This window comes from Mercenaria mercenaria, chromosome 17, assembly GCF_021730395.1.
Source record: "Mercenaria mercenaria strain notata chromosome 17, MADL_Memer_1, whole genome shotgun sequence".
Lineage (NCBI taxonomy): Eukaryota > Metazoa > Mollusca > Bivalvia > Venerida > Veneridae > Mercenaria > Mercenaria mercenaria.
Window position 1 is genome coordinate 35235106 of NC_069377.1, and position 27334 is coordinate 35262439.

The 27334-nt window shown below is 33.6% G+C and overlaps 1 protein-coding gene across 3 annotated transcripts; it reads right to left on the reverse strand.

Annotated features, from left to right (window-relative positions):
• On the reverse strand, window positions 1-27334 carry LOC123536374 (uncharacterized). 3 transcript variants are annotated; one of them, XM_045319513.2, is made up of 27 exons: window positions 27197-27334; window positions 25340-25427; window positions 20281-20407; window positions 19852-20078; window positions 18984-19185; window positions 18420-18516; window positions 17762-17892; window positions 16923-17174; window positions 16410-16583; window positions 15307-15534; window positions 14527-14698; window positions 12664-14243; window positions 11814-12118; window positions 11424-11501; window positions 10634-10784; window positions 10027-10130; window positions 9402-9480; window positions 8152-8228; window positions 7710-7931; window positions 7231-7452; window positions 6130-6208; window positions 5714-5934; window positions 4899-5112; window positions 4554-4751; window positions 3100-3242; window positions 2504-2672; window positions 1-424 (listed from the first exon to the last, which is right to left on the reverse strand). In XM_045319513.2, exons 3-27 carry the CDS (start codon window positions 20318-20320, stop codon window positions 132-134), a joined length of 5658 nt encoding a protein of 1885 aa, XP_045175448.2. In that variant the 5' UTR covers window positions 20321-20407; window positions 25340-25427; window positions 27197-27334; the 3' UTR covers window positions 1-131. The 3 variants fall into 3 exon arrangements, with proteins under 3 accessions (XP_045175448.2, XP_045175445.2, XP_045175446.2); XM_045319510.2 differs by having other exon boundaries at window positions 11379-11501; XM_045319511.2 differs by lacking the exon at window positions 25340-25427 and having other exon boundaries at window positions 11379-11501.

A 27334-nucleotide genomic window follows, 5' to 3' on the forward strand; every position in this document is an offset into this window, starting at 1 on the left:
ACTGGAATTACATATTACTTTCTATATATATCAAGTTCTTAATACATGAAACTCTCTAGGGCAACAGCTTTAAAAACTGTTTCTTTCCAGTGGTGTTTTATAAAGAGATTGTTATGTACCTTGAAAACAGTTCAATTATAAGCAATCAAGTATTCAGGGTAAGCCTGGGTGTCATGAAATATCACATACATTGCCGGATTCTGTAAAGTATTAACCGCGCTGTCATAATGCACCTTGAAGTTATCGACAGTTAAATCGTTTCTCACAGGAAGAACAGCCATATTTGAGTCGCCACTAACACAAGGCACTCCTACTAGAACTCTGTTTAGAAACATCTTTTTGATTCCATTAGTATCTGGTCTAGCATAGCCGTCGGAATACGAAGACGTTGTTGCAAAGTATGCCCCTTTTCCATATAAATGAACTAAAATGTAAACAAAATTCACCTGTACGAATATATGTGTTTATGTAAAGTCTCAAAAAAACCTTAATGGATAACATTATCTGTTTATGCTTGCCTAAATTAACTCGACTATGATGGCTGCTTGAAACTTATTTCAATCGTTTACGAATCAGTTTCCTGGAAATCAAAGTACTGCTATCATGTTAGAAGGCATGCTTGTGACTCCAGTGAGGCAAGAATCCATACCTTCTTTGTTGGGTATTCAATACCATAATCATCGCTTCCCTTTTCATGATACTGATATCTTTGTTAAATATGATATTACGTATATCTCAAAACATAACATCGCCAAAGCGACATTTGAATATGTTACAAGTTTCGTTTGTTTTTAAAGAAATCAAACTTTGGTCGCTTGGACTCGGCTTTAACAAGCTTGATAGGGGACCGTTAGTCCACTGACTTATGCAAAACAACTTTCCTCCAAGCCTTGTACAGTTTAAGAATTGTTTATGCAAGTCTATGACAAAATGCTGGTCCCTTTCTGGTTCCCAAATTTGATCCTAGCCGAACCAAATGAACAAACCTCAGAATGTCCATGTAAAGATGTAACAGACATATTCCCTTGTAGATTCATGAACTGATGGGTGCAGGGAATTGCTATTATATTACCTAACCCTAAGCCCGCGGAATTTCTAAAATGGGCTGGTCCATCATTAAGGTTTTGCAATATCATTTATTATTCGAAGTGGTGTTCAACGAAAATTTACTGACTGAATAGCGGACAGTGTATACCATGATCAGACTGCACGGATGTGTAGGCTGATCTTGGTCTGCACTGGTCGCAAAGACAGAATCACTTGCCGCCAACAGGCTAAACGTTAAAAAATAATATATCCCAAACAATGATTTGTTGTCTAATAAAATCATTGTTTGGTGTTCAGATACGAGGGAGATTTGTCACGAGGACGCAGCCTGGGTTATATAATAATAATATGCATTTAAACAACAACCAAAATGATTGTATTCTACAGCAACTAACTATCTGAGATATATTATTTCGATTTTAACAATTTCCCAGGGTATGTTCTTGCTTGACAATATCTACCAAGTATTTGCCTATTTTATGTGATTGTTCCAGTAAGCCGTTATGATGTTTGGCGCTACGACGTAATTATTGTGAAGTAAAACACAGTGCATTGTTACATAATGACAAACAGTATTTGAGCCGTGCCATGGGAAAACCAACATAGTGGCTTTGCGACCAGCATGGATCCAGACCAGCCTGCGCATCCGCGCAGTCTGGTCAGGATCCATGCTGTTCGCTAACGGTTTCTCTAATGGCAGTCGGCTTTAAAAGCGAACAGCATGGAGCCTGACCAGACTGCGCGGATGCGCAGGCTGGTCTGGATCCATGCTGGTCGCAAACCCACTATGTTGGTTTTCTCATGGCACGGCTCATTTAGTCTTCTTTGTTTAATAGCAAATCGAACCAGGTTGCGATATAATTTCTGTTTATGGTATTGGACCCCTAACAGTATTGTTTAAAAATGGCCTTTGCTTGGTATATTCTTAAAGTTGACCGTGTTTAGCACTGTGTTGCAATTTTTAAACAACTTTTACCGTGCCGTTTTTTTTTATACATTTTGTATAATTTATGGCATTTCCTCAAGGTCATGTAGAAACAAATTTCAAAGTGATGACCACTATCCAAAACGTTTACAGAGAATACTTATACCGTTAATTTTGATACTGAAAGAAACATCAAACTATTGGAAAACAGTTATAAAACACAAAATAAAACTACCAATATCATTGTTTTCTTGGGTGCCTCAAGTAAACGGATTTAATGAGACATAATTCTAACTCCTACATTGAAAGATTAAGCTCAAATCCTGCAGGTTTGTTTAGAATTTTGCTCACATCATTCAAAAATAACCTTGGGGCAGAAGTAAAACCTACCTATATTTCTTCCACAATATGTAATCTGAAGAGTGAACAGCAAGGTAATGTACATCGTGTGTTGTTTTATAAATGTATGTTACTTATCAAATTATAAAAAGTTTACATCAAAAAGGAAAAAAAATAATGTATTTGTTTTACCTCTAGTAAAGCTTCGGTCATATCCATTTTTGATAACTTTCGGAACAGAATCACTGTCCGTCCCATGCCACAGACATTTTTCGTTTTGTATTTTAGGATTTTGTTTTTCGAGTTGTCTCTTCTTGGTTTGATATTGCAGCCACAAGAATTTATTCTCCAGTCTGGTAATCTGAACGTGTACAACATAAATGGAATGCTATTTCTCATCGGCTCAAATGAAATGAAAAACGTGAGGAAAATAAACTGTAATTTAAGTTACTTTATACATGTATATAGGCGACGGTTCTGGTTCAAAAGATATTTCTGTTCGATTATGCTTTAACTGATGATATGCTAATTATTTACTTATGTATTTGTTTCTAATTATATCTGATAAGAAAACTTCTCAATACTTCGTCACAGAATACAGCTAAATGTTTATTCAAGTATATGTGCATGTGTGTCAAATCATGTGCAGTTTCATTCCTTTGTATAATGTATAACTTTGAATAAATAATTGACAATTATCATTGTAATAAACATTGTAATGCTAACTGAATGATTCAGACGAAAAGTCAATGTAATTCTGAAACACAACACTAACAGAAATTACTTACACTGACAATTGTATTTGGTTTACATCCGTCTTTGATAAACTTGTTTTTCACTTCATTGAATTCTGTTCCATTCTCGTTTAGTTTTATTTGGGCAGATTCTATACCTTTTACTGCAATCGACCAGTCGTCAGGCAAAGTAATATCTGTAAGAATAATCAAGAGATTTATCTAATGAATAAGCCAAATAGTTTGTCCCTAGTAGCTCGAATGAAAGGCAAATTACAAATATCTGTGACCATGAAAATGTGAGTTTGAGGAACATCTGTCATTATAAATCATCCATAGGTGTGTGTCATTTTATATAAAAGTTGCTTAATAAAGAACTCGATATTGGCTTATTGCATATAGATCATGTAATTTTTTTATTGGAATAAGAATCATACATTGTATATTAACCAAACTACAAAGATATATATTTCAAACCTTGTAAATTATCTAAGAAATTGAATTTAGTAAATATTACACAAAAGTTATCTGATACTGACTTTGTAAAGAAACACTAAATATGAAAGAATGAGTATCCAACAGTATGCACTGCTCTGAAGTAGTATAACAGCAGTGAAAGGTTCACCAACATTGAAATCCACTGTTATACAATAAAATAATCTTGACAATATTTGCATTATTTTTTTATTGTTGTAATTTCTACTAATAAGTATCTAAACACACTGGAATTAAAACAACAATGTCCAAAAAACAATTTAATATCAGCTAGATTTGAGAACACGAGAAATACAACAAGTATAATGAAAGGATAATGATGATACAAAGCTTCATTGTGATCTTGTTCAAATATGTTTCAATGTTTCTACTTTTGTTCCGTACTTTCTAGTATACTGATTGCATTTTGCTTACGGGAAACTGAGTGACGCATATGTATAAGAGCTATGAATTGATTCCATTGTAAATGCTGCTACTAATACATTCTTGCTGGAAAGTAGGAAACGTTTGTTGGTATGTTCCAGCGCAGACTTATCGTAAACATTTGTCCATGCCACTGAATACAAAAGTATGACATCTGCGTTAATTCTCAAAAAATAGCATTTAGATATGAACCGCGCAGTCTGGTCAGGATCCATGCTGTCCGCTTTAAAAGCCTATTGCAATTAGAGAAACCGTTACCGAACAGCATGGATCCAGACCAGCCTGCGCGTCCCAGGCTGGTCTGGATCCATGCTGGTCGCAGAGCCACATAATGTTGGTTTTCTCATGCGGCTCATATGTTATAAATTGCAAAACAATTATAATGAATATTGCAATTTCTTTTCTGTAGTACATAATTCTAAACTGAGTGTAGTGCACGTACTTGGAAGCATTTTTTGCAAGTCCATTCATCATGTAAGCGAAATGTTTTGCCCCGATACCGTGTATTGTAAAGATATTCCGTCTCACGTATTAGGAAAGGAAAACTTGTAAAGGGCAGTACTGTACTCCCTAACATGTTACCATCTTACCTTTATCAATGTTTGTTCTTAGATAAAGACGCCTCCTCTTCTTAGGATCATCAATAGGGTGTTCCATCATGTCATTTATCACCATTTTGTATTTCTTATTCTCTCTGTGATTGTGGTATATAAAATCCTGACCGTCATGAAAATGTGTGTGTATTTCATAGTTAGATGCCGCATCTACAGGATAGGACTCTCCGCCATCTGTTTATATAAAAATGTATATGAATATGTATAATGTTGATGACAAAATCATAGTAGACACATGTGAGTTTTCGTTAGATATATTTAAAACGCATTAAAATTATACGATATGAAAAGCAAAACAAATAAACAGCAAACAACAAGTACCATCGCCAAAGTACCACTGTACTGTGTGAGCAACTGCTCTGATATTCTTTTCTCTCAAACGCCACCTGGGAAATTCATCCTCCAGTAGTTTCACCGCTTCAAATTCACAGTTGTCGACTCGTGTCCTCAGCCCTGTAAGTTTTACGCATCTCGACGATCTATCGATTTCTATGTTGACGCCGTATTTCAATTCAAGAGTTTTAATTGAACTTTCCTAGAACAAACAGAGATAGAAACTGTAGGTCTAAGAACGCGTATGTTAAGTGTTTATACATGTAATAACGAGCTAAAGCTAATTGTGGAAAGACTAAGTTAAACAATTACAATTAAATATTTGAGATGTTTGCATATAAAGTTAACACACCGATGTAGGTTCAAGACTCACTCGAGGCGTTGAATTCTTCAATTGAGGAAACCATCCAGCAGGCTTACGTTAGGTCGGTGGTTCTACCAAGGTGTCCGCACGTGATAAAATAATGCATGAAGGAACACCTAGGTCTGACCAATAAATTTGTCGGTGAGACGTTAAATGCAATATAAAAAAAAACAAATGCATATAATAGGATAAGTACACTCAGTTCCAAAAGAAAGTGTGCACTTAGTTTCCTGTTATTTTTTCTCGGTTATTTTCATGAAAACTTATAATGTTTGGTACCAAAATTTAAATCAGTTCGTAAACAAATTGGTGTGCATTTCAGATTTTGAGTTGCAGTCGCTTTAAGTGGTTGCTTTTAATCGAAATAGGACAGGTGTTTAAAATGTTAAAACTTAAAAAGTGCACTTTCTTTTGGAACTGAGTATATTAGTACATGTACCTCGGACTCTGAAAGCGTTTGTTCTTTAGATAATTCTTGGTAATTCAACTTTTTCGTTATAATTTCTTTGTCAACAATATCTTCCAGCATTTTCTGAATAGTCTTTCCGTTCGTTTTGGATACAATTTTCACAATAACGACATCATCTACATGCGTATGCTTGTCAAACGAAGGAGGTGGCACATATTTTACAGTCTTGCGCCGTGGAAGGGACCTTGAACCTGGAATCGACAGTGTGTAATTTCTTTGTCAATCTGATAAGAGAGGTTCAATTACAAGTGCTTGGTGCGAGATAAAATTAACGCCAATTTGGTATTTTGTATCTCTTTGGTTTTATTCTATTCTTATGAAAAATAAATTTAATTTGTCATAAATTATAATACGTACGGTATAAAATTGTTCACAAATTACGATACCTTTTCTACTTATAGTCATACCAGTCATATTATTTGACCCAGATGTTTTGAATAACAAAGGAACGGCTTCTTCAAATATCTATAAATAAACAGACATGTAAGATGTTTAATAAACAAACAATACAATCACCGCTCAAGCACAAATTCTTCAAAGTCATCTTTCATTTGCATACAATGTCAAAGCAGTGCATTGAAAATAAAGTTGCTAAAATATAGTTTTATCTATGTGGTTTATTTTGCGTATGTTACGGAATCACCTGAACAATGAAAAACTTTAATTTACACTTTCTTGTAACTTTGACAGTTCCATAGCAGTGCCTCTCTCTGTTTCTACAATTATTTTATCTATATTTTATTTTTGTTTCTTTGTGTTTAGTGTGCATATCATTTTTGTATACATCTATACAAGTACTTATAAAATTTCGATTTGCGCTGTCTGCATTCTTAGGATGTTAGCTCTTTGTCAGCGTTTTAGGACCAATCATTTGTAAGGTAAAGCGGAAACTTAACATACTCTATTACCATTAGTCAATTAAATTGTCCTGCACACTCCTTCTACACTGAATATACAACTATTGCGTTGAAACGGGCACATAACATACATTAATCATTTATTTAGTTAATTATATTCTCATGCACATTCCTTCCGACATTGAATATACAACTAATGCGTTAAAACGGACACTTAACATACATTAATCATAGTATCCTTCACATTTCTTCCGACATTGAATATACAACTAATGCGTTAAAACGGGCACTTAACATACACTTATCATTATATAGTCATGCACACACCTTCCGACATTCAGTACACAACTAATGAGTTAAAACGGGCACTTAACATACACTTATCATTTGCGACCAGTGTAGATCATGATCAGCTTGCACATCCGTGCAGTCTGATCAAGATCTGCACTGTTCGATATATCATTCAGTATCTTTTTGGTATGCACCCCTTTAAAAGCTAATGATACTTTCCTGACAAATTTAAAGATGGACAAGTTTATTATAGAAATTCAGCAGGTTAAGGGTTAAATATACAACTAGTAATTTTACACGGACATGTAGCATACATTAAATACAAGTTAATTATATTACCTTGCAAATGCCCTCTGACATTGAATATACCACTATTGTGACATCTGTTAGTGGAGAGTTCCTGAAGTTATTTCCAATCTGGCATATTGACTTTATCATGGCATTTGCAACTCTATCTGCGGGAAAGCCCGACCTTCCAGTTCCTATTGTAGGAAAGGCAACAGTAGAGAAGCTGTTGTTTATTGCCTCTGTCAGACATGACGACACCAGAGTGCATACAAACTGAAAAAACATTTTTAACAAAAGTTATTCAGGATCACAGACTTGATTCTTAACGATATGTTCATCGAATTGATAACACAATTTATAAAATAACCTTTGGAAGAATAATCTGATAAAGCTTAGACTGACAAGCATTTTTTTAACATAACGAGACGACATATACATTGGTTTGTTACATATATTTTATTATATATCTCATTATATAACATAAAGACGAAGTAATTTATATTGGATGGTAGCCAAAAGGGTCATATTACCTCTTCTCCATTGTCAGAGTTCCATTTCTTCGGGATGCAAGCGTGATATATTCTATCACACTTTAAACGACCTGCTCCGGTAGTTTGTACATGACCCTCGGAAATAGCTCCATGATTTTTACACTCTTGTAAAATAGTATTACCACCGGCTTTTGTGACTGCATTTGCAATCTCACCAGTAAGATTTGGAAACTCCGGCGTTGGACACACAATGACATTCACCTGATTTATTTTAATTGATGATAATTATTACGTATAATTAAACTGTTTATTAGAACATGCATAGGACTTTATTATAGCAATTATCATTTAATTAAGGAAAATTTTAATTTTTCAAACAACTTAAGGTTATTAAGGTAATAAAAGAACATTAGCAATCAAACTTTCAAAGTTAGCGATTAGCCCTCCCTAGTAGCAATCATCCCTCTGTATCTATACAAACCAGTTGTTGGGTCAAATCTCCCTTCTTAACATGCAAAGTCAGCTTTTCTGTTATTGGGATGCTGTAAGGGAGTCCATCTGAAAAAAATGAATTTGTTTGAATTTCAGTAAGTTTGTAGGTAAAGGGCAATGCATTGTTGAATCAAAAATGCATCAGTTGACGTACATTTTGCCAGTTTGTGTGCAGCACTTATGTTAGCACAGACAATAATTTAGGACTGTGTGATACATGCCAAGTAATATTGTTTCGGGCAAACCCAAACATTAGAAACGTAGATCTTTTACCAGGAAATTCTGGAATCACGTTGTATTAACAGTTGTAAATAGTCTTTTGCTTTACTTGGAGAATTGTTTTAGTACATTGTAATAATTGGTGTAACATTTTTCAACTCCTTAAAACTTTATAAAACACCACACAACCTAGGCAGGTTTACTGGACTATTTTGATTAAAGACCAACGTTTCTACAGAGCCACAAAACTCCATAAAAATACAGGTAAAGACTTTATAAACTCCCGCATTGCAAGATAAATACTTATTTACACTATCAATGCAGAGCATCTAGATAATGATATCAATTTATTGAAAATAATACGCGGGCATTAAATACCGTAATATGGATGGTGTACTAACATGATGGGAATAAAGAGTGAGGTGTGGTGCACCATTAACTGATTTATACTTCCAAGTGGTGTTTTGCCACTGAACAGTCAAAGGCGGTGCCCCGCTGTATTCCTACATTTGTAATCCCCCACCCCACCCCTCTTGTCTTTATGTTTACTATGTCCATAATACTGTTGTGTATTATGTTAACGATAGATACTACTGTACGGTTGTTGTGTGAGGAGGCTGCGTTCTTAGAAAGTTGCTGTCTCTGTAGGATTTTTGTCCTTGTTACCATTTTGATTGTAAGATAGAAGAGCTTATCAAACGTTTTAAGGATTGCATTAACTACTTACAGTGTAAACAAAAGGGGGTGGGGATTACAAAAAGAAAGCCACGTTCCCTGAACGCAGCCTCGCCAAACCGAATCCCTACAGCACTGACTGGTGATTGAGAGAGTACGAGTGCGGAGGTTACACCATTATGGTGCAACAAACCTAACTCTTTAGCGTCTTCCATGTTTAAAATTATAGGATATTACGAGAAGTCTACCTAGCCGTGTATGTAGAAAATCTATTGCTTTTTCTTAATTTCAGACAATTGTTCTCATTCTTTCAAACGCAAGACTGACTATCTGTATCATTCATACCTTTGAATATGTCAACGATTTCTGCCTTGGTTTGACCACTATGCTGTTGAGTACTTTCATCCTTGTAAATATGAGTTTGCTTCGGATTTAAAGGAAAACAAAACAAAATGTTATGTAAAACAAAACTTGTCTTCATTTAATTGATATTTATTTTTAAAACTGTAATATATATTTATTTTACACAGAATAAATATGACAGCAAATCAAATTATGAAACGGGAATTATTGGAAGCAACAAGCATATAAACAACCAGAACCACACATATTAACCGAACCGCTTCTAATTGATAACATAACAGTGTAACGGAAAGATACAAATTGGCCGAGTTTAGGAGTACATATTTATAAGATTTTACACATATCTATGTGAGTTCCATTGAACCCATTGTCAAAATTGTCAAAAGTTCGAAAAAAATTTATGAGACTTGATAAAGATCAAATTCATCTCTTGATATTATTTTACAAGCAACTTTTAGAGAAGACTATGTGCGTTTAACGTATGCTATAAAATTGTAGACCATAGTTACATTGATATGGGAAAGCAGCGTACATTTTAAGACGCACGTCTTCGTATTTGATGCTGATTATTATGATATATTCCTGTTTAAAAGTGGAAACATCCTACCTGTCTTCCCCATTTCAGCTGTGCTGATAGTGCTGATAGTGGACGCGTTCCTTTATGACTAGAATTTGGTCGAACTGCAACTTGACGTTCTGCTTTACGTCTCGCTATAAAACATCAATCTTTATATGGCTGTATAAACAAATTTATCTTATCATGACATATAGAATTAGATATTACCTTTTGCCATGCTTATATACACAAAAAATAAATCCCGATATAACAAGCTAAAACAATTTTTGCTTTTTCGTGTGATTGTAATAACATAGATACTTCGATATAGGACACCAAAAGAAATACTTGTTCAGTATTTATCCAAGAATATAATATAGCAAACACCAATGCACCATTACTTTCTGTGTACGGCTGTGCAACAATATTATTCGCTTTGTTGGCACAAGTACGACTTGTAAAAAGACAGGTAGGTCACATTCGACAAATAAACCATAGCAATGCAATTATATACAGATATACCTAATGTCAACCTACCATTACAAACAACACTTCTTCCAATCACCAAATGAGTTAATATTTAGATACTTTAATTCTTTAGTTGTGTCGACTTTACGTACAAGTATATGAGAGTTGCTATAAAAAGTTATCAACATACATGATGAAATGAAATCTTCTACTTGAATCTGTTTTCCATGTTTGAATACGAACCATGGAACTTTCAGGGTTTCCAAAGCCTCTGTAAACTTTTCCACAACAATCTTTGAACTGTCACAGAGCACTAATTCCTTTATGACCAAGTTTTTCGTCTACAAAATTAAGGAAATATCCATTTCTACAGTAGACGCGATACATATGCTGACCTGCTACAGTGTAGTCCTAAAAAGCGAATATGACATAATATACAAAAATACAAATGTAACCTTAAAGATATATAGAGTAGTTTCTATCATTCTAAAGAATGCATATCCTTTTTAACATTAAAAGATTTTTTAATTGTTATGATAACACAGATTTCTACATTCTATGGCAGTGTAAAACAATCTAGTGTATATATATATAATCAAATGCATAAAATTTTGTTGAGTGTTAATCATTAAAATGCATATCCATATGACATTACCAAAAGCCGATGGTGTTATATGCTTCCTAGGAACTCCTTAAATGAAATTAAACGGACTTCAGCAACAGCATTTTCAAGGTCATACGGCAGCAGTAAAAGGTCGCCTACTTGTACGTTGTTATAGAGTAAACTATTGTATGGTACTTTGATTAATGGATTTTATTACTTCCAAAGAATAGTTTCAATCAAAGTGAATATGCCTTTGTTTTTAAGGGTTTCTTTCATATTTATCATAAATCACGTTTGAATTTATTTGAATAAATACAAATACGCCAATTACAATTCCGATAAAATCCGCCATAGCTTCTACAATGTATAATGTAGCCTTTTCAATTGGATATTTTCCAGCCCCGCAACCCATAGCCGATAGAGCCACAGACGACAGTTGCTGATCCTGACATATCTACAAAAAGGATAGGATAATGGTATTGTCTGAGACGCAAATGCAAAATTTCACTTACAGATTCGTGTGTAGGATATCAAAAAAAGGTAAAAATAAACAATGATATCTACATTAAGATATAAATAATTCATATCAACCGAGTTATGAATATTTGTATGATGTAAGACAACCAGAAAACATTTATCCTAAACAAATATCCCTTACATTGGGCTTAGAATAGTAACCATTAGCTTTCCAACAAAAAGGTGTACTAGAAAACAACATTAATTGGAAAGAATTTTAAAATATGAAAGACAACAGGAAACAAAATACCTGCAATATTTTTTTAACTAAAGTCTTCAAATTTTTATCTTCTGACTTTGAACCATCAATCCATTTTGGTGGAAAAACATGCACAATCTTCAGGCATCGCAGTCGTCCTGACACTGTCACAATCGCATCTCCAGTTTTGAATTTACTGTATGCGTTTCCATCAGCTGTATGTTGTGTTTCTTTCCCAGCAATAGAGTCAGCAATTTTATCGAATTGTGCTTCATGTTGTTCCTGGTCCGTTCTTTTTATAGGTGTGTCTTGATATGTAATGTTTTGAAATAATTCATCTTTTATGACACTCCCACCTTCAAATTGAAAATGTGATTTTTCAAATCCTGATCAATGTAAAACTTCATGAAGCTCATAGGATCAAGGCTGTGGATTTTGCCGGACCGGATCACACGAGCCGCACACAATATCCCAGATCAAGCTGTTGGTATTTACATCCAGTTTGTTTTTATTTCTTAGCTAAACATGACTTAATACACCTCTGAAAATGCGTTTTGTGTGCCTTATTTATAAAGCTTGGTCAAGTCATGAATATTTCTTAATGAAAGTAGTGCGTCTACCTGCAAAATACAGGCTTTTCAGTACAATACGGAGTTTGTTTTCTATCTGTTTGTATTTACTTATCAAATAGATTAATCATATCTTTTACATAATTTACGTATTAGTATATAATAACGCGTTTTATGTGCCAATGATAAAAATATCTCTACTGGAAATTCGATTCAAAACCATTTTATAAAAAAATATTATACATTAGTGTATCATTTAATGTTAAGTCAATTTATCTAAAATTGCAGTTTTAGTTTTAACATAAATGTAAAGGGAGAAAATTGTTCCTTACCAACATCTATTAAACATTTCCCTAGTCCTCTCTCAAAAGTTGATTTATGTCCATTTGTGCTGTGAACAATGGCAGCTGTTGTTTCAAACGTGATATCCCCCTGTCTTACTTGGATTATTGTTCCGGACTTCGGGGCAATAGCAACTCCCGTGATTCCCTGTGCAGCAAGACTGTGTCCTATATCGAGTTGCAGCAGAAATCTTTCATTGTGCGAAAGTGTTTTCAAGTCTACAAGATCTTGGATAACACTGGCTATCCAACTCTTCTTCATGTAAAACCAGTGTTGACTTATTTTCTTTATTTCTTTTTGAATAGCGTCTTCTAATCGACTGATCTCATTAGCAACGCCATGAATAGACAGTTCGCCCGTGTGGCAACCATTACTATCTTTAACACATTCGAGTTTGTCGCGATAATTTTCGTTCTTGAATTCATCTAAGTACTCGGCAATTTCTATTGGAACGCGCAGTATAACTGTTCCACGTTTATGAAGTTTAAGATAATTTTCAACTTCTACTTTACCGAATTTACTAGTTTCCGCTGTCCCAATGATAGTGATGATCGGTTTACTCTTTGGATCTAAAATAATCACTTGTCCGCCAGCCCTTTTTTCGATCTCGTGCTTATAATTTTTCCAATCATATGATTTAAAAGTATCAGGAGGTTCCTTCTCGACATTTACAAAACATGTTCTAATAGCATTTTCTATAACGCCTAACATTTCTTTTTTCTTCTTTTCCTCGTCGATTCCATTACCTGTATAGATTATAACACTGAGGGTATTTTTCGTGTTTGATAAAGTAAAATTACTGTTCATCCGCTTTTTACGGAGTTCTTCCTTTATCAAATATTTGCCTCCCTCTACCTTACGCATAAACTTTGCTTCTTCTTCTTTAATGTGCAGTTGGACAGTTGTTGTATTGACTGCCAGTTGAAGAATTTTACGATTAGCATCTTGGACCTCATCAGTAGGACCCCTGAGAGAAACCGTTTCCGCCTCTCTGTTCACTTTAAAAGACGTATAAGGACACTCATTTTTTACTTTGTCGAGTACTCCTTCTGTATCTAATGCTAAATACTTTTCAACAGTGATTTTGACCTGTTTGGTTACATTTTCTGGAATCACAATCCTTTTCCCAGCTTTCTCAGCAACATTTTTCAGGACCTGATAGTCAGATCCGAATAGTGTTACTTTCTTACTCTCTGGGTTTTCCTCAAATTCGAACTCGTTCTTTTCTTGTAAACTGTTCAATGTAGCAAGAACATTGTCAATAGCATCATCTTCTACATTGAACATAACATGATGTATTGACTTGCTGAAGTAACTTAATACCTCTTTCTTTGTGATATCTTTCCAAACCGCTAGCCTTTTCCATTCCGATTCCGGTACTTGGCATTTGAACGTTATAGAGTTCGGCTCAGTAACATCATTTTCCACATCTTTCGCGTGCTCAAATTCTGCTTCAAAACCATCACATTTGTTGTCGTTAGAAAATGCTGCCCAGACAACATCCACTTGTATTTTCCTATTAATGCTATCAAGGAACGATTTCTTTTCCAGTTCTCTTGTACGTATAAACCTGAACATAAAATATAGATTTGAATAAAATGTGTACATGTATAGCACAAACGATAACTGTAAGTCTTTCTGGTCTATATGGAATTCACAAACCATTATAGTGGCTTCCTTAAGTTACAGATTGCGGTCTCTAGCTATCACTTTCTAAAATAAAACTCGACCAAAGACAATTCAGCTATGTATGTTATAAACTGTTTCATTACCAGTCTATTAAAGAAAATAAACAATGTCATATAACCGGCACAAGAACAAAAGTTAGACAATACTTTAAAAGATTCTCATACCGTAGCTTGCTTTTATCTACATCAACTACTAGAGGAGTTTCATCATGCACAGGCTTTTCTCCATTATTCACAGCCAAACCAAGTCCCTCATACACTGGAAAAACACGTGCTTGAACCCGTTCCTCGCCTATGGTAACGCTGTGTGTCTTCATCATCCAAACTTTCCTAGCAACTTTAATTAAACTGAGATACAAGTTTTTAACATTTACTATTGTGACGACCGAACAGTGTCACTGTTAACATCCAATTTATCAGCTATAAAATGAAAGAAATGAAACTGTTTATTTAATGTTTTCAGCGTTTTATCTTCAAACGGTGGTATTTTCATTTTATAACTTTCCTTATTACGGAACGAACTGCACATGAATGCGAAAGAATAATCGGAAAACCCTTTCCAGAATATACACCAGTAGATATACACAAGTAAATAAACGCCTGCAAAAAAAGACATTAAGATGCACTCTGCACCTTTCCAACATTTAAAAGATGTATTAAATTTCTAAACAAAAAACTAAAGAAATTATTTTTTAAAAATCCAACTAAGTTTGTAAGGTTATGACTTTGAGGTGTTTCTTTTCGCGGGTAACACTGGTAAATTGATAAAAAAAAAACATTGAAAAGAATGAAATGAAAAAAAAATCACTTGAAATCTAGTATAAGATAAAACTATGACAAATCTCTGCCGACATTGTATAAGTTTAGAATGAATACAATAACTTTGAATGTATTTAAATAATGAAATCATCTACCAGTAAATATACTACGTAATTGTTTACTCACTTTCCGTGCTTTTGAATCTAACCATCCAACAACCAGGAATGTCTTTGTCCTTTTTAATACTGTCAATTCTTCCTCCTCCAGTCTTTTCCCTGGAGAAATGCACTTCTATGTCAAATTTTATATCGTCTTCATCTGTTTCATCATTTTCATTAATCAGTACTTGAACAGTATTTGTCTCTTGTAATCGTTTAACTGGACACTCCAAATCATGTTTTATGTCTGTAACATCTAAAACATCACACAGTCAAATACTTTTTAGAAGTATTTCGGCTTTTAAACTAACAAGAGCAAAAGTCATATAGGTAAAGTCTTTCTCCTGTGAAATACTACAAGATTCAACTTAACCAGATTTACCTTAAAAAACTTTAAATTTGAAATATTGTGGAAACGGTGTATTGTTCCGTGTGTCTAATTAAGATTCCCTTTGGAATAACCAATAAGAACATAAACTTTTAAAGCGAGTTAGTAGATGACAAAAAGTTATATCATTCCATGAACTGTATTTGCCGACAGATGCACATCAAAATTTAATTTCATTCAAAACAGTTAGCTAAATATATCAGATATCGAAAATCCGAACCACGTTAAATTTCTTCTACACTGACATAAATTTGAAAGCGTGCAGTGATAAAAGCTTTCAAACTTAAATGGTGGCTTGAGGAGTGTTGCAAGTGTCATTATGTGCAGTACATAACACATAATGGGTTTAGCCGATCAGCGACGTTTCGAATTAGATCTTCTGCCTATTTGGTGGATGTATTTAGAATTTCATTAATTGGCTAAAACCATTGCCGACAAAAAAATACGAGTGCACATGCTCACCGATTGAACAGCAAAGATTACCCTCGATTATTATGAAAATGATGTTTTGATATCAGAACATTAAAAACTTAAATAACATTGGAACTTAATTCTACTCATCGATGCCTGGACTGTGCAGATGTGGTATTAGATTATTTGTTGATATACATGTTACTGCACACCCTGACTACAGAAAGGTCATTCTGTTATAAGATAATACAACATTTGCTTGTTGTGATGCAACGTGTATGCATAATTTATTTACATTTGATTTAGTCGAAAATAAAAGTTTAAACATATACCTTTATCTGTCAATCTTTCATTAAATTCTAAGACGAAGTTGACAGGGCTCTCACCAAACTGTATACGACGAGGTTGGAAGTTGATTTTGGCACTTATTTCAATCAATATGTCATTTGTACTTGCCTCCCTGTCATCACATTTATAGCCGGTTACCAGCAAAGTACTTCCTAACTCTAATAAAATGACTTGAAAATAAGTTTATGTTTTGCACGAGCTTTACACTACATTGTATTACATTAAAGCACATTTTTTTCAAGTAATTAACGGCATGTTGTGTTGGGTAATTTACGTTCCAAAGGATAATATGCCGCAAGACTTAGGATTATTTTGTTGATGCATGCCACACGAGCTATACGAAACTAAAAGCAAGAAAATAAAAGTTTACTACCATTATTTCTTGATTTTAAAAGTAAATATGAAACAGATTATATTATTTATGTTTAGAAAATGCTTAATAATACATTAAAACTGGTGAAACATTTACGAAAATTGGACTACAAACTAAATGATACCTTGCGCTATAAGGAGTCCCTTTCCGTGGATCACTTCTACCTGACCGCTGCTTAATTCTATCACAAAATACAGGGAACCAGGCTTCACGTTATCTTTTAAAAAATCTTTCGTCGTGTTACCGACAGAGTTTACAAACAGATTGTGTGAAACCTGCCTCTCTAGGATGCTCAAGCGAAAAGCAATTACTGAACTGAACGGGTACTCTTGAACTGCGCTCTTCCGCTCCCATATTGTATCTTCTTCTATTTCTCCTGAAGGTATGATAAACTGATGACAATGAATAATTTCATATCAAAGTATATCATCTTCGCGGCTTCCTATTACCAGGCTTGAAACTTCCTTGATCTTAGATAGTTACTCCAAACACTATTGTTGCAGGCTAATATTGAATTTCTTCTGAAAGAGTTCTATTCGGAAATGATTATTTATTCAAAACATGTTGGTATGACTTTTGCCTGAACAATTTTGAATTAAAGACACACAAAAATCTAATGCCTCAATTATATTCTATACTTGTTTGCATGTATCCTGCTCAAACCACTTGGACTAGTAGAGGGCGTAGGGACGGGACGACTTATACATCCACTACCGTGCATGAACATGCTCAATCAAACCGACCTGCAACATTTAAATACATCAAGCAGGGCATACTGCTAAAATGTTTAGACATTAAACACATTGTTTTGGTCTGTCACTTTGTAACTAGATGTTTGTTTTGCTAATTTTTTTCATGCAAGTCGTACATAATTACAATCATGGAAATACAAAAGTTACACAGTTATTCTATGGCGCATTTATCTATTTCTTTATCTATTTCTTTACAAAACAACACATGTACCTTTATTTTTCTTCCTAGATACAAGTTTAAGACACATGTAACCATAGGTGGGTGATTTTCCTGCTATGTTTTCATTTTCTAGTTTCATATTCCAGCGGCAGTGGTAAACATTTTCATTTACGACAGGCTCACTGAAAATTGTGCATCAAACTTTTGTTCATTTGCAATACCTCTCTGTTACATTAAACCGTAGGTAGATCACAATAAACGAGTGATTTATATATTGCATGCGCTTGTTTAAGCTTGATTTATATTTGTGAATTATTAAAATTGACTTAATTTACAGCAACTGCCAATAACTTGTTAACTGTTATTTAGGAACACATCTGCGCTAAAATATTCAAAAGCCAGGCTTCTTTGCATGCTTCATTCATTGTTCGTATATGACTGACCTCGTTTAAATGCACTGAATTGAATCTATAGATGATTGAACAAATTGTGCGATGGTCTCGTGGTTAAGCTGTGGGTCCCTTAACCTGTTGGTGTGTTCTAACACCCCTGGGTTCACGACAATAACTTCCCATATGATGTGAAACCAGTACTGATTAACCGGGAAGCGGACTTGAGAATGATTCAAAGAACGTTTAATCTTACATCAGAATCAAGGACAAATAAATTAAACTAAAATAATATAGAGATATATGCAGTTTTCTATGACCTGATTCTGCACACAGCTGTATTTGCAACTATGGTACCCTTGCTGTCCTGGCCTTTTATTATAGAACACAGAATTATCTCATCACCATCAACGTCATCTGTAATAATACAAAAAAATCATAGAAATTAGATTGTGTTTTGTCAAATATAATATTTCTAACATAAATCATGTGTATGTTTAATGAACAGTTGGACTAACTGTTTGATATGTCATCTTAACTTCATTCTTCTTGGGTTTTATTTTTTTTCTTTTTGTTTACTTTTAAACTTGATGCGGCTATCAGCCGGTGTACATTTTTTAAGGTAGCTAGCGGATCCGTAATGCCAACTGACAAATAACGTATTCTCCGTTTGCGAGTTCGGCATATTCCGGTTTTGAGGCAAAGTTGTGTGTACATTGACCAATTTTATGTCCGAAGAATGCCGAAAAGCCTAAAGTAGAATACATAATCACACGGAAAATACCCAATTGAATTTCATTACGGGTTCTTAACTAAAAAAACAAAGTTTGTAACATCTGGCATGGTGTTCGAAATGAACAACAAAATGTCACGTTTGGAAATACCGTTTTCTATGAGTTCTGCCTTGACTACTGGAACTCCATACACATAAATAACATAAAGCCACACATCAGTCTCCTTCCTTTCACATTCATATTCTATTTCTGCCCCTGGAGGTCCGTAGCAATAGCCGTTAAATTCCGTCTTGTATAGTGTACGACTTGATTCTTCTTGGCAAAACCCTTCTTCTTTTTCAAAAACAGATGCCTACCAAAGAAATCGGTTAAGATTTCTATATATAATTATATATGTATTGCCTGATTTGTATAGACAAGGCACATTCAAAGAACGTAGCAATCTAGAGACATTTAATCCTCTTACAGAAGAGAACAAAAAATAGCCAGAAATGAATAATTTTGCCAATTGTTGCCATTTCCTAAGAGGCTTAAGCCATTATTTCAGTCTAACTGAAGCATCGCATCAACATGTAAAATTTATATTTCTTTCATGTTATTAGTCACTCATGTTAGTACCAGTTAAACATCAAGCAATAAATAGTTGATGATTACAAGAAGGGAAGATTGGCATATGACCAACTGAGTTTCCTACTTAAATATAAAATCTTTATGATAATAATAATATGAATTAATAGGCAAGTATTTCACCATTTTCAAATATAATAATAATAATAACAAATAATAAAGAAATAACAACAACAATACTAATAATTATTATAATTATTAAGTTTCTGTTTAACTGACACTGCACCTATAGATTCAAGATTCAAGATTGTCTGCTAGTAACCGCCTTGAATAGATAACCAATATAAAGGTTCTTCTAAACATGTCAATCATTTTCGATAGTCCAGCACTCCGCCCACTTATTTTCTACTTACATCGGTATATTTTTCTGTTAATCGACATGGATACAAACCTCTAATATATTTTCGTTTTCAGCAGGATCTTTGGCAGTTAATCCTACACGGATAACGCCACCTCCGCTACATGATATTTTCACTTTAACATTCTCACTTAAAACAAGCTTCTTTTTTGACACCAATGTGTTAGTGGGTACACTAAATTCATTTGCTACTTTAATGGCTTTTGTTTTTCTTGCGTCGGTTGCGATGTCTGTATGGTCTGAGTCGCATTCCAGGTGAACTAAATTGACAAATACATATGTACATGTATCTTCTTAATTTTTTAGGTAGCATAGAAATTCAATTCTAAAATAAATCATTAACATGAAAATTGCTATGACATTATTTTTATGAAGTAATAGGCAAATATTTCATCATTTTCAAATATTTATCATTGTAATTCATTTAAAATGATAATATCTTTTACTCTTAAAAATGCATACCATTGAGTGGACCTTTTGGTTTTCCTACAGCCGATCCCATACTGTACAATTAACCGCTGGGGTTAAAAGACATATTGTAATGATTTCTTCAGAATTCAGGTCGCATTCTTTTTGGATACCTGTAAAACTTTGTGTTAAACTAAAGAGTCAGTGTAACCTTGACATCCATTCTCAAAATCTAAAACTTTCTTTTTATTTTGGCAAATGTACAGACCGGCAACTTTATCTGCATTTTATGCAGAACTAGATAACGTCTCATTAATTACTATTCGTAAATTAAAATGTTTCAAAAATCCCCACAGGACAATTAATGATACCCTCAAACAAGAACTGACAGCGGAAAAATACCTTTTTAAATAAACGTCCTCCACTAGAAACATTGGCATTAGTGTTCCCGTACTTTGACTGATATATTTTTCTGGCTGCTTTTTTACACTTTCCCGAACAGCCCCACCTTTTACATACCGCGTACCCATTTTTGTATATAATCAAATTGTAGTTGTTGTTGGATTTTTTAGCAACCCGCTTACTGCAATCTTTTTGTTACGGGCATACTTTACGATGTATTGCCGTCTGGCTGTGTTTGGGCTTCCGGCAAATCTACTTTTCCCTTTTATTTTCTTAAGGATCTTTTGATAAAGTTACTTAATATTAGCAAACATCGTAGAATCAGCTTGATTTGTGACAATATGTTTTAGAAAAATTGAAAAAAAGTGGTTAAAATATCGTAAAGTTTGTCAGTCGTGATAACCTAATAAAACATTTCCACACTATCTAAGCGATTGCAAATGTTACATTATTGCCAAGTGCTGTTAAATAATGTCTCAAAACTGCAGTTTGTCTTGTGGGTTTGGAAACGTTTAGTTAAGAAATAATAAATCTGTTCCTAGATCGATATTTTGTCAGTTAATAAAATGTGGGCAGGAGTTTGGATGCTTAACAAGTAAATCACGAGTGCGTAGCACGAGTGGTTCAATTATTCGCATCCGAACGACTGCTCATATTTTATTTAAGAAAAAATAAATAGGGATATGTTCCTATATTTTATCAGTTAATAAAATATGGGCAGGAGTTTAGATGCGGAATAATTAAATCACGAGTGCGTAGCACGGGTGGTTATATTATTCGCATCCGAACGACTGCTCATATTTTATTAACTGATAAAGTTATTGGAACATATTTATTCTTTCGATTCAAACAACGCAAGTAATTCGTATTTTACAGTACAACATTTTCAGCGTAATACGTCATTCGGATCATATGCAGTTACAATTTACCCCCGTGGTTGAAAAGTGTTGCATAGCCAATGGAACGTATATATATTTGTTCCTTTTTTATTAGAATTTTGAGAAGTATTCATAAACTAGTTATCTAGCAGATCGCAAATTATTTATAAACAGAATAATCAAATTAGGTAAGTTGACCCTGTGTTACGAGTAGGCAATAAATTGCCTGATCTGGAGGTAGTCTGGTTTTGCTCTGAAAATAGACATGCTTTTAATTTCTATGTTTTTCGTTGAATTGTTTACAGCTGCCTGTAGGTCATGTTGACATTAGAAATTCACAAGATCTACAAGCATAACTTTTAAATGACGTCACATCATTATGACGTCATACTTTATGTCATACATTTATGACGTCACAGCTGAATCATAATTAAGCTAATTGAATACGCTCGTAGGGATCAAAACGTGTTTTACGGTCCTACACATAAGTCAGTACATGAGTCAGTACGACTTTTTATCATAATTATGTTTTTGAAATGTTGCTTTCAACCGTTTGGCCTTGAAATAATTCGTATGTAATGAAACAGAAGTAGAATTTCTTATATCACAATCATGGGGGTTGAAATGTAACAGCCAACAAATTTTATCGTAGATTCATGTATAGGTGATTTCGCTATAGGTTTATATAGTAATTGCTGCGGATCGAGTTAGAACGCAAAATAAAATCGGTGGAATATCCTGCAGCGTACACATATTTATAACTGATAAATTCATGTTTGGTTTTTTCGGTGAAAGCTGATATAACATATTGTAGACAGTTGGCTAAGTTGCAAAAGAGGCCTGGTTAACAAATCCGTAGGTATTTTTTAGTACAATATGGTATCATACCGTAAAAACGTTCGTTATTCTTTCTTCTATACAACCAGGGTGGATACCAGGCTCAAAAATCCATTTTTATTTATTTATTATTTTTTTTTTTGAGGCCCAAAAAGGGGACAATTAGTTTTTTTCTCAATTTTAAGAGAAATTAAAGAAAAGTTTCATTTTATCATTAATTGATGAAATGTGTATCTGTTTTAGATTAAATGTATTGTAATATGAATAAATATGTTCATCACACTAATTATTTTAGAATTTGAGGCCCATTACAGGGTTTAAAAAAAAATATTTTTGAAATTTTTGATCGGTATCGCATAATTTAGAAGTATATTGTTTTTACTCTATTTGTGAAATCTCTACGATAGTAAGGTTGAGTATTTAAGGTTCAGGTGTGCAACAGGCATTCTAAAACACAAAATAATAAAAAAAAGGCACCACTATGGGATCATGTTATTGTAGAATATTTGATAAGCAAATTTTAAAGTTTGTTGAAAAAAAACGGTAAATTGCCCTCTTCTTTCATATGTTGTAAACCAGGAATTTACCAGAATATTTTCTTCACAACAATTTAATATTTGTTCTTAGGTAGTTATTTTACCCCCGCCCCCCCCCCCCCCACCCCAAAAAAAAAAAATTGAGGCTCCAAGGGGTTTAAATTACTCACATTTCATGATAATTTAGATTAATCAGTAGTTATTAGTTAACAGAATCATTGCTGAAATATATTTAGCATATGACAATTTTATGATTCACCATTTAATATATATGGTGGTATTCACATCTCTTAAATAGGATGTAAGTGAAACTTTAACTAATATGCCTTAGTATAAATATAGCTCAAAGACCAGATTATTCTTAAATGTGTGCCCTCTTGATATACTAGTAGCAAGCCTACAATTTTATTCATTTGTCACCTACACATGTTTCTTTATTCATCTGATCTCTTGTAACATTGGAATATACCCCAAACAACAATCAGATCACTTGATTCAGCTAGCCAGAGAGACAAGTCAAAGACATTTTTAACCAATTTGGTATCAGCGGAGCAGGTGTCAAGTTTTTAGGTTTCCCCTGCTCAATCTGGAGGTCAGCATTTCATATACAACAGGACACCAGTACTGGTGTGTGTCCACTTCAGTAAATGTTACAATGACCCCTGCACACTGATAGTTACATTTATTATTGTAAGTATTTCATTACCTGAAAAGGATAACGATGTTCATGTGAACATGTAGCACCTTTTTTCCCCAAACCACTACGTTTTGGTAGGTGGTGTTTATGAAGTACCACAAATGGGCTAGAAAATTCTAATATTTTTCAAAAAAATGAATCTTAGTATTTTGTGTAATTTTGTGCCTTGCAGATTGTAATATCGGCTCTTCTTTGTTCTCATTATACTCGCCTCTATTCATGCTAAAGGAACAAGAATGTCCAGGACCTGTAAATCGTTTGTTTACAATTTTGAAAATTAGATTAAGTATATATATTTTGTTTTTCGTTATTAACGGAAGTAATACTTGTAAGGTTTCCCCGGACAGAAAAGCTTTTTATGAACAAATGACTGCATGAAACGATTTTCTGGCACCTTAGTGATGGTCAGGGCTAGATTCCAACCTGAGGGCCCTCCATGTAGTTTCAGCTCAACATTAAAAATTTGTTAATGGTCATTTTTTTTTCAGTTCTAGGCTTATTATCTCTAGAAACCTATTTTGCTCAGGTTAAAAGAAGAGTACATGTCTTAATAGTTGTTAGGCTTACTTTGTATCTAAATTTACAGAAACATTTCGTATTGTACATACTTTGCCATTACTTCTTTTATTTACACTGTTATGCAACTCTCAAAAGTTGGAAGTTTACTTCACTTTCTACTGGTTTAATTTCCAAGTTGTGTTTTTGCAACTGACAGTTCCAAATCTGTGATCCATTTTGTTCCTTTGTGTGTCCGTATCTTTCTCGTTGTCTATATATTTTACTTTGTTCATGTATATTAAGTGTAAAGTTAATCATTTACACATCAATACAATCACTGATATGGGGTTTTTTTTTGGGGGGGGAGGTTTTCTTTCTTCGAACGTAGTTTTCTTAATGAATATTTGCCCAGCGATTTTTTTTTGTCTAGCCTTGTGCTTTGAAAATACTCTCAAAAAGTAAAAATGCAACATCAGTTCTTTAGGGCAGTCTAAGCATGACCTGTTTTTACATGAGCTTTAGGGCGCCTCTGTTGTAATTCATTTCACTACCACCTTAGAAACTCATTTTATTACATTTCGATATACAGAAATTCGATCATCATAAGGAATTGACATAACAAATATCCGTAAAAGTTTTGGGTACGTAAATGTTTAAATAAATTGACCAAGAGTTTAAGTTTGATAAGTTTGAAGTTTTTACCTAGCAAAACACTTTTGTGTGATTTAGACGCGATTACAAACATTTACGTGTAATGTAAACACAAGGTTTTCTATATTGTAGTAGTATTGTTAAAACTGGTGACTCCACCATTCAAAACAACTGAATGTCAATTGGTCTTATGGCATACCACTGCTTCAGCAAAATATTTTTGAAAAATCCCTGTTCGGCCATGGATAAAGTCCGATAACGATTTCAATAACAATAGCTGCCCAAAAGCCTTGCGCTCGACTATTCAAAAACTTCTAAGTTTAACAAGGACCACGACTGGGCAAGACTTACAAAACCATATATTGGTCACTTCCCGAGGTTTGATGACCAGAAGCACTATGTGAAATTTTAATCAAATTCATGTAGTTTCTGAAATACACCTTGTTTTTTAGGTACATGCTAAACTTTTACCAAATATTCTAGGTTGAAAACGAATCATATTTTGTATTAAACTCAGTCAGTATTATTTTTTATTTCAAAAGGTTAGATGACACAAAAGCCTTATGTAAAGTTTTAATCCAACATATATATTGGTTGCTAAGATATGAACTTACATGCAAAACTTATCCAAGGCGAGGCTGTCAACAAAGGCGACACCAACAGCAGAGTGAACAGAAAAGCTCTCACTATTCTTCAAACGCACTGGAATTTTGAAAAATTTGGCAATTTATATGTGTATATCAATGTACATCAAATATTTACACACAATTTTTTGCAAAAAAAAAAAAAAAAAACATGAAATATTTGCCAGAAAGTGATTTTGCGTGTTTACTTTTTGGTGTATATATTGGTTCAGTATTCCATATTTGGGCAATTTGACTATATGTGTCTCAAAAGTTAGTCCCAATATACCGATATTTACGCACTCTTATTGTATAACAATTAAAATGAAAATAAGGAACTGAAATGCAGCAAAGTCACATGTATATGTAATATATTGGCTCTACAATTTCTTAAAATTCTCAGAGTTACTTATTTTATATGTATCAAAGTGTTTTGCGAAAGTTTCGGTTTTAGTGTTCTCAGACCTCAATAGAAAGTGATGCTGCAATAAAAAAAACATTAAAATTACTTTACACAATAAGTTTTAGTACAGTTAATGTTTTAAGACTGCGTGAGAAATATCCACACACTTAACTGAATGTTACGTTGATGGCAAAAATGTTTATGCAGCATGCCCGGGTTAAAATTGTTCATTTTGAGTGTAACTCCTTTTGGGGCCTCTTGAATTATATATGAAATTTCAAAGAAAATGTAATATGTCTTAGTTTCCTATTTGCACTGGATACTATAGAGGATAAACATTCATTTCTTAATTACGTTTTTAATACCAATGTAACCGTAAATTTTTAACATATTGGTTTACGTCACATCATCATGTAAATGCCGTCTAAAGGGAAAGAACCCCCAAATTTTTAGGGCCTTCTTAGTCTTTAATTTCACTTGAAAATAACATTTTTATCGTCAAATTATATTTTTATAATTGAATCTTTCCACTCTATTATATATTTAAGTAAGATTTACCTTAACCTGTAATTTAAACAACATTTTACTTTCATTATTATATCTTATCACGTACACCCCTTTTGGGGCCTCACGAAAACTTGAATAGGGATATTTGAGCCTGGTATCCACCCAAGCTAAATTCCACATACCCCAACGAACATTTTGATGTATGATACCATATTGTACTAAAAAATGACTACGGATTTTTTTCTCGGGGCTTTTGCCAACTGTCTATTGCTAATTATATCGATTTTTCTTGTTTCACGCAGGTCAACGGTGCGTTAACTTCCGGGTTAAGAATCGAGTTTAAATCAAGCTGTAATCTATCGATAATAGTATCCCACTGAAGTCAAAATTTCCAATCTAAACTTTTTATCAAAGTTTATATAAACTCAATAAGAACTTAGGTGACGTTTGTGTATACATTTAATGTATTATTTATTTTGCGTCGTGCAATAAATAATGTTTTTGGTTAACTGAATATAATTATAGGGTACTACCTAACTCTCAGATGTAACTTACGTCGATTGAATGTTTTTAAGTTTACAGACAAGATATAAACAGAAGGACAAATATCCAACAGAAATAGGCACGTTCCGAAAACGCATAATTCGAAAACCGAAAAAAAAACACTACACTACTGGATATATGGTTAAGACAGACATACACATACAACAAGGCCAATTAAACAAATAAAGGACGTGGAACGTGTTTTGAATTTTTAATGGTGTCTACGAATTAATCTGATACCGTTTTGCTCTCTCTGAAAACACAATAAATGTAAAGAATGGCATTTTTGAGGCAAAGCTCAGATGTTTATTTTGCAAATATTATTTCAACATAAAACATTTAATGATTATTCTTTAAATGTAAAAATAAACATAAAATGAAAAATGTGTACGTACCCTCATTTAAAGTAAAACCTTTTGGTTTCGAATTTGAAACAAACGTGTAAATAGACACGTATTTCATGAAGTATCGATCCGATCACATTGAATGCTCTTGTGATTTGTAAAGTTTAATTTCAACGGACGTTTAAAAAT

Coding starts and splice junctions, on each gene's coding strand:
- LOC123536374 (XM_045319511.2), bottom strand. CDS start 20,320: ATGGGATCGGCTGTAGGAAAACCAAAAGGTCCACTCAATG. Junction 16,584..16,922: donor GGGACTCCTTATAGCGCAAG/GTATCATTTAGT, acceptor TCATTTTATTAG/AGTTAGGAAGTACTTTGCTG. Junction 4,752..4,898: donor ACAGTGGTACTTTGGCGATG/GTACTTGTTGTT, acceptor TTATATAAACAG/ATGGCGGAGAGTCCTATCCT.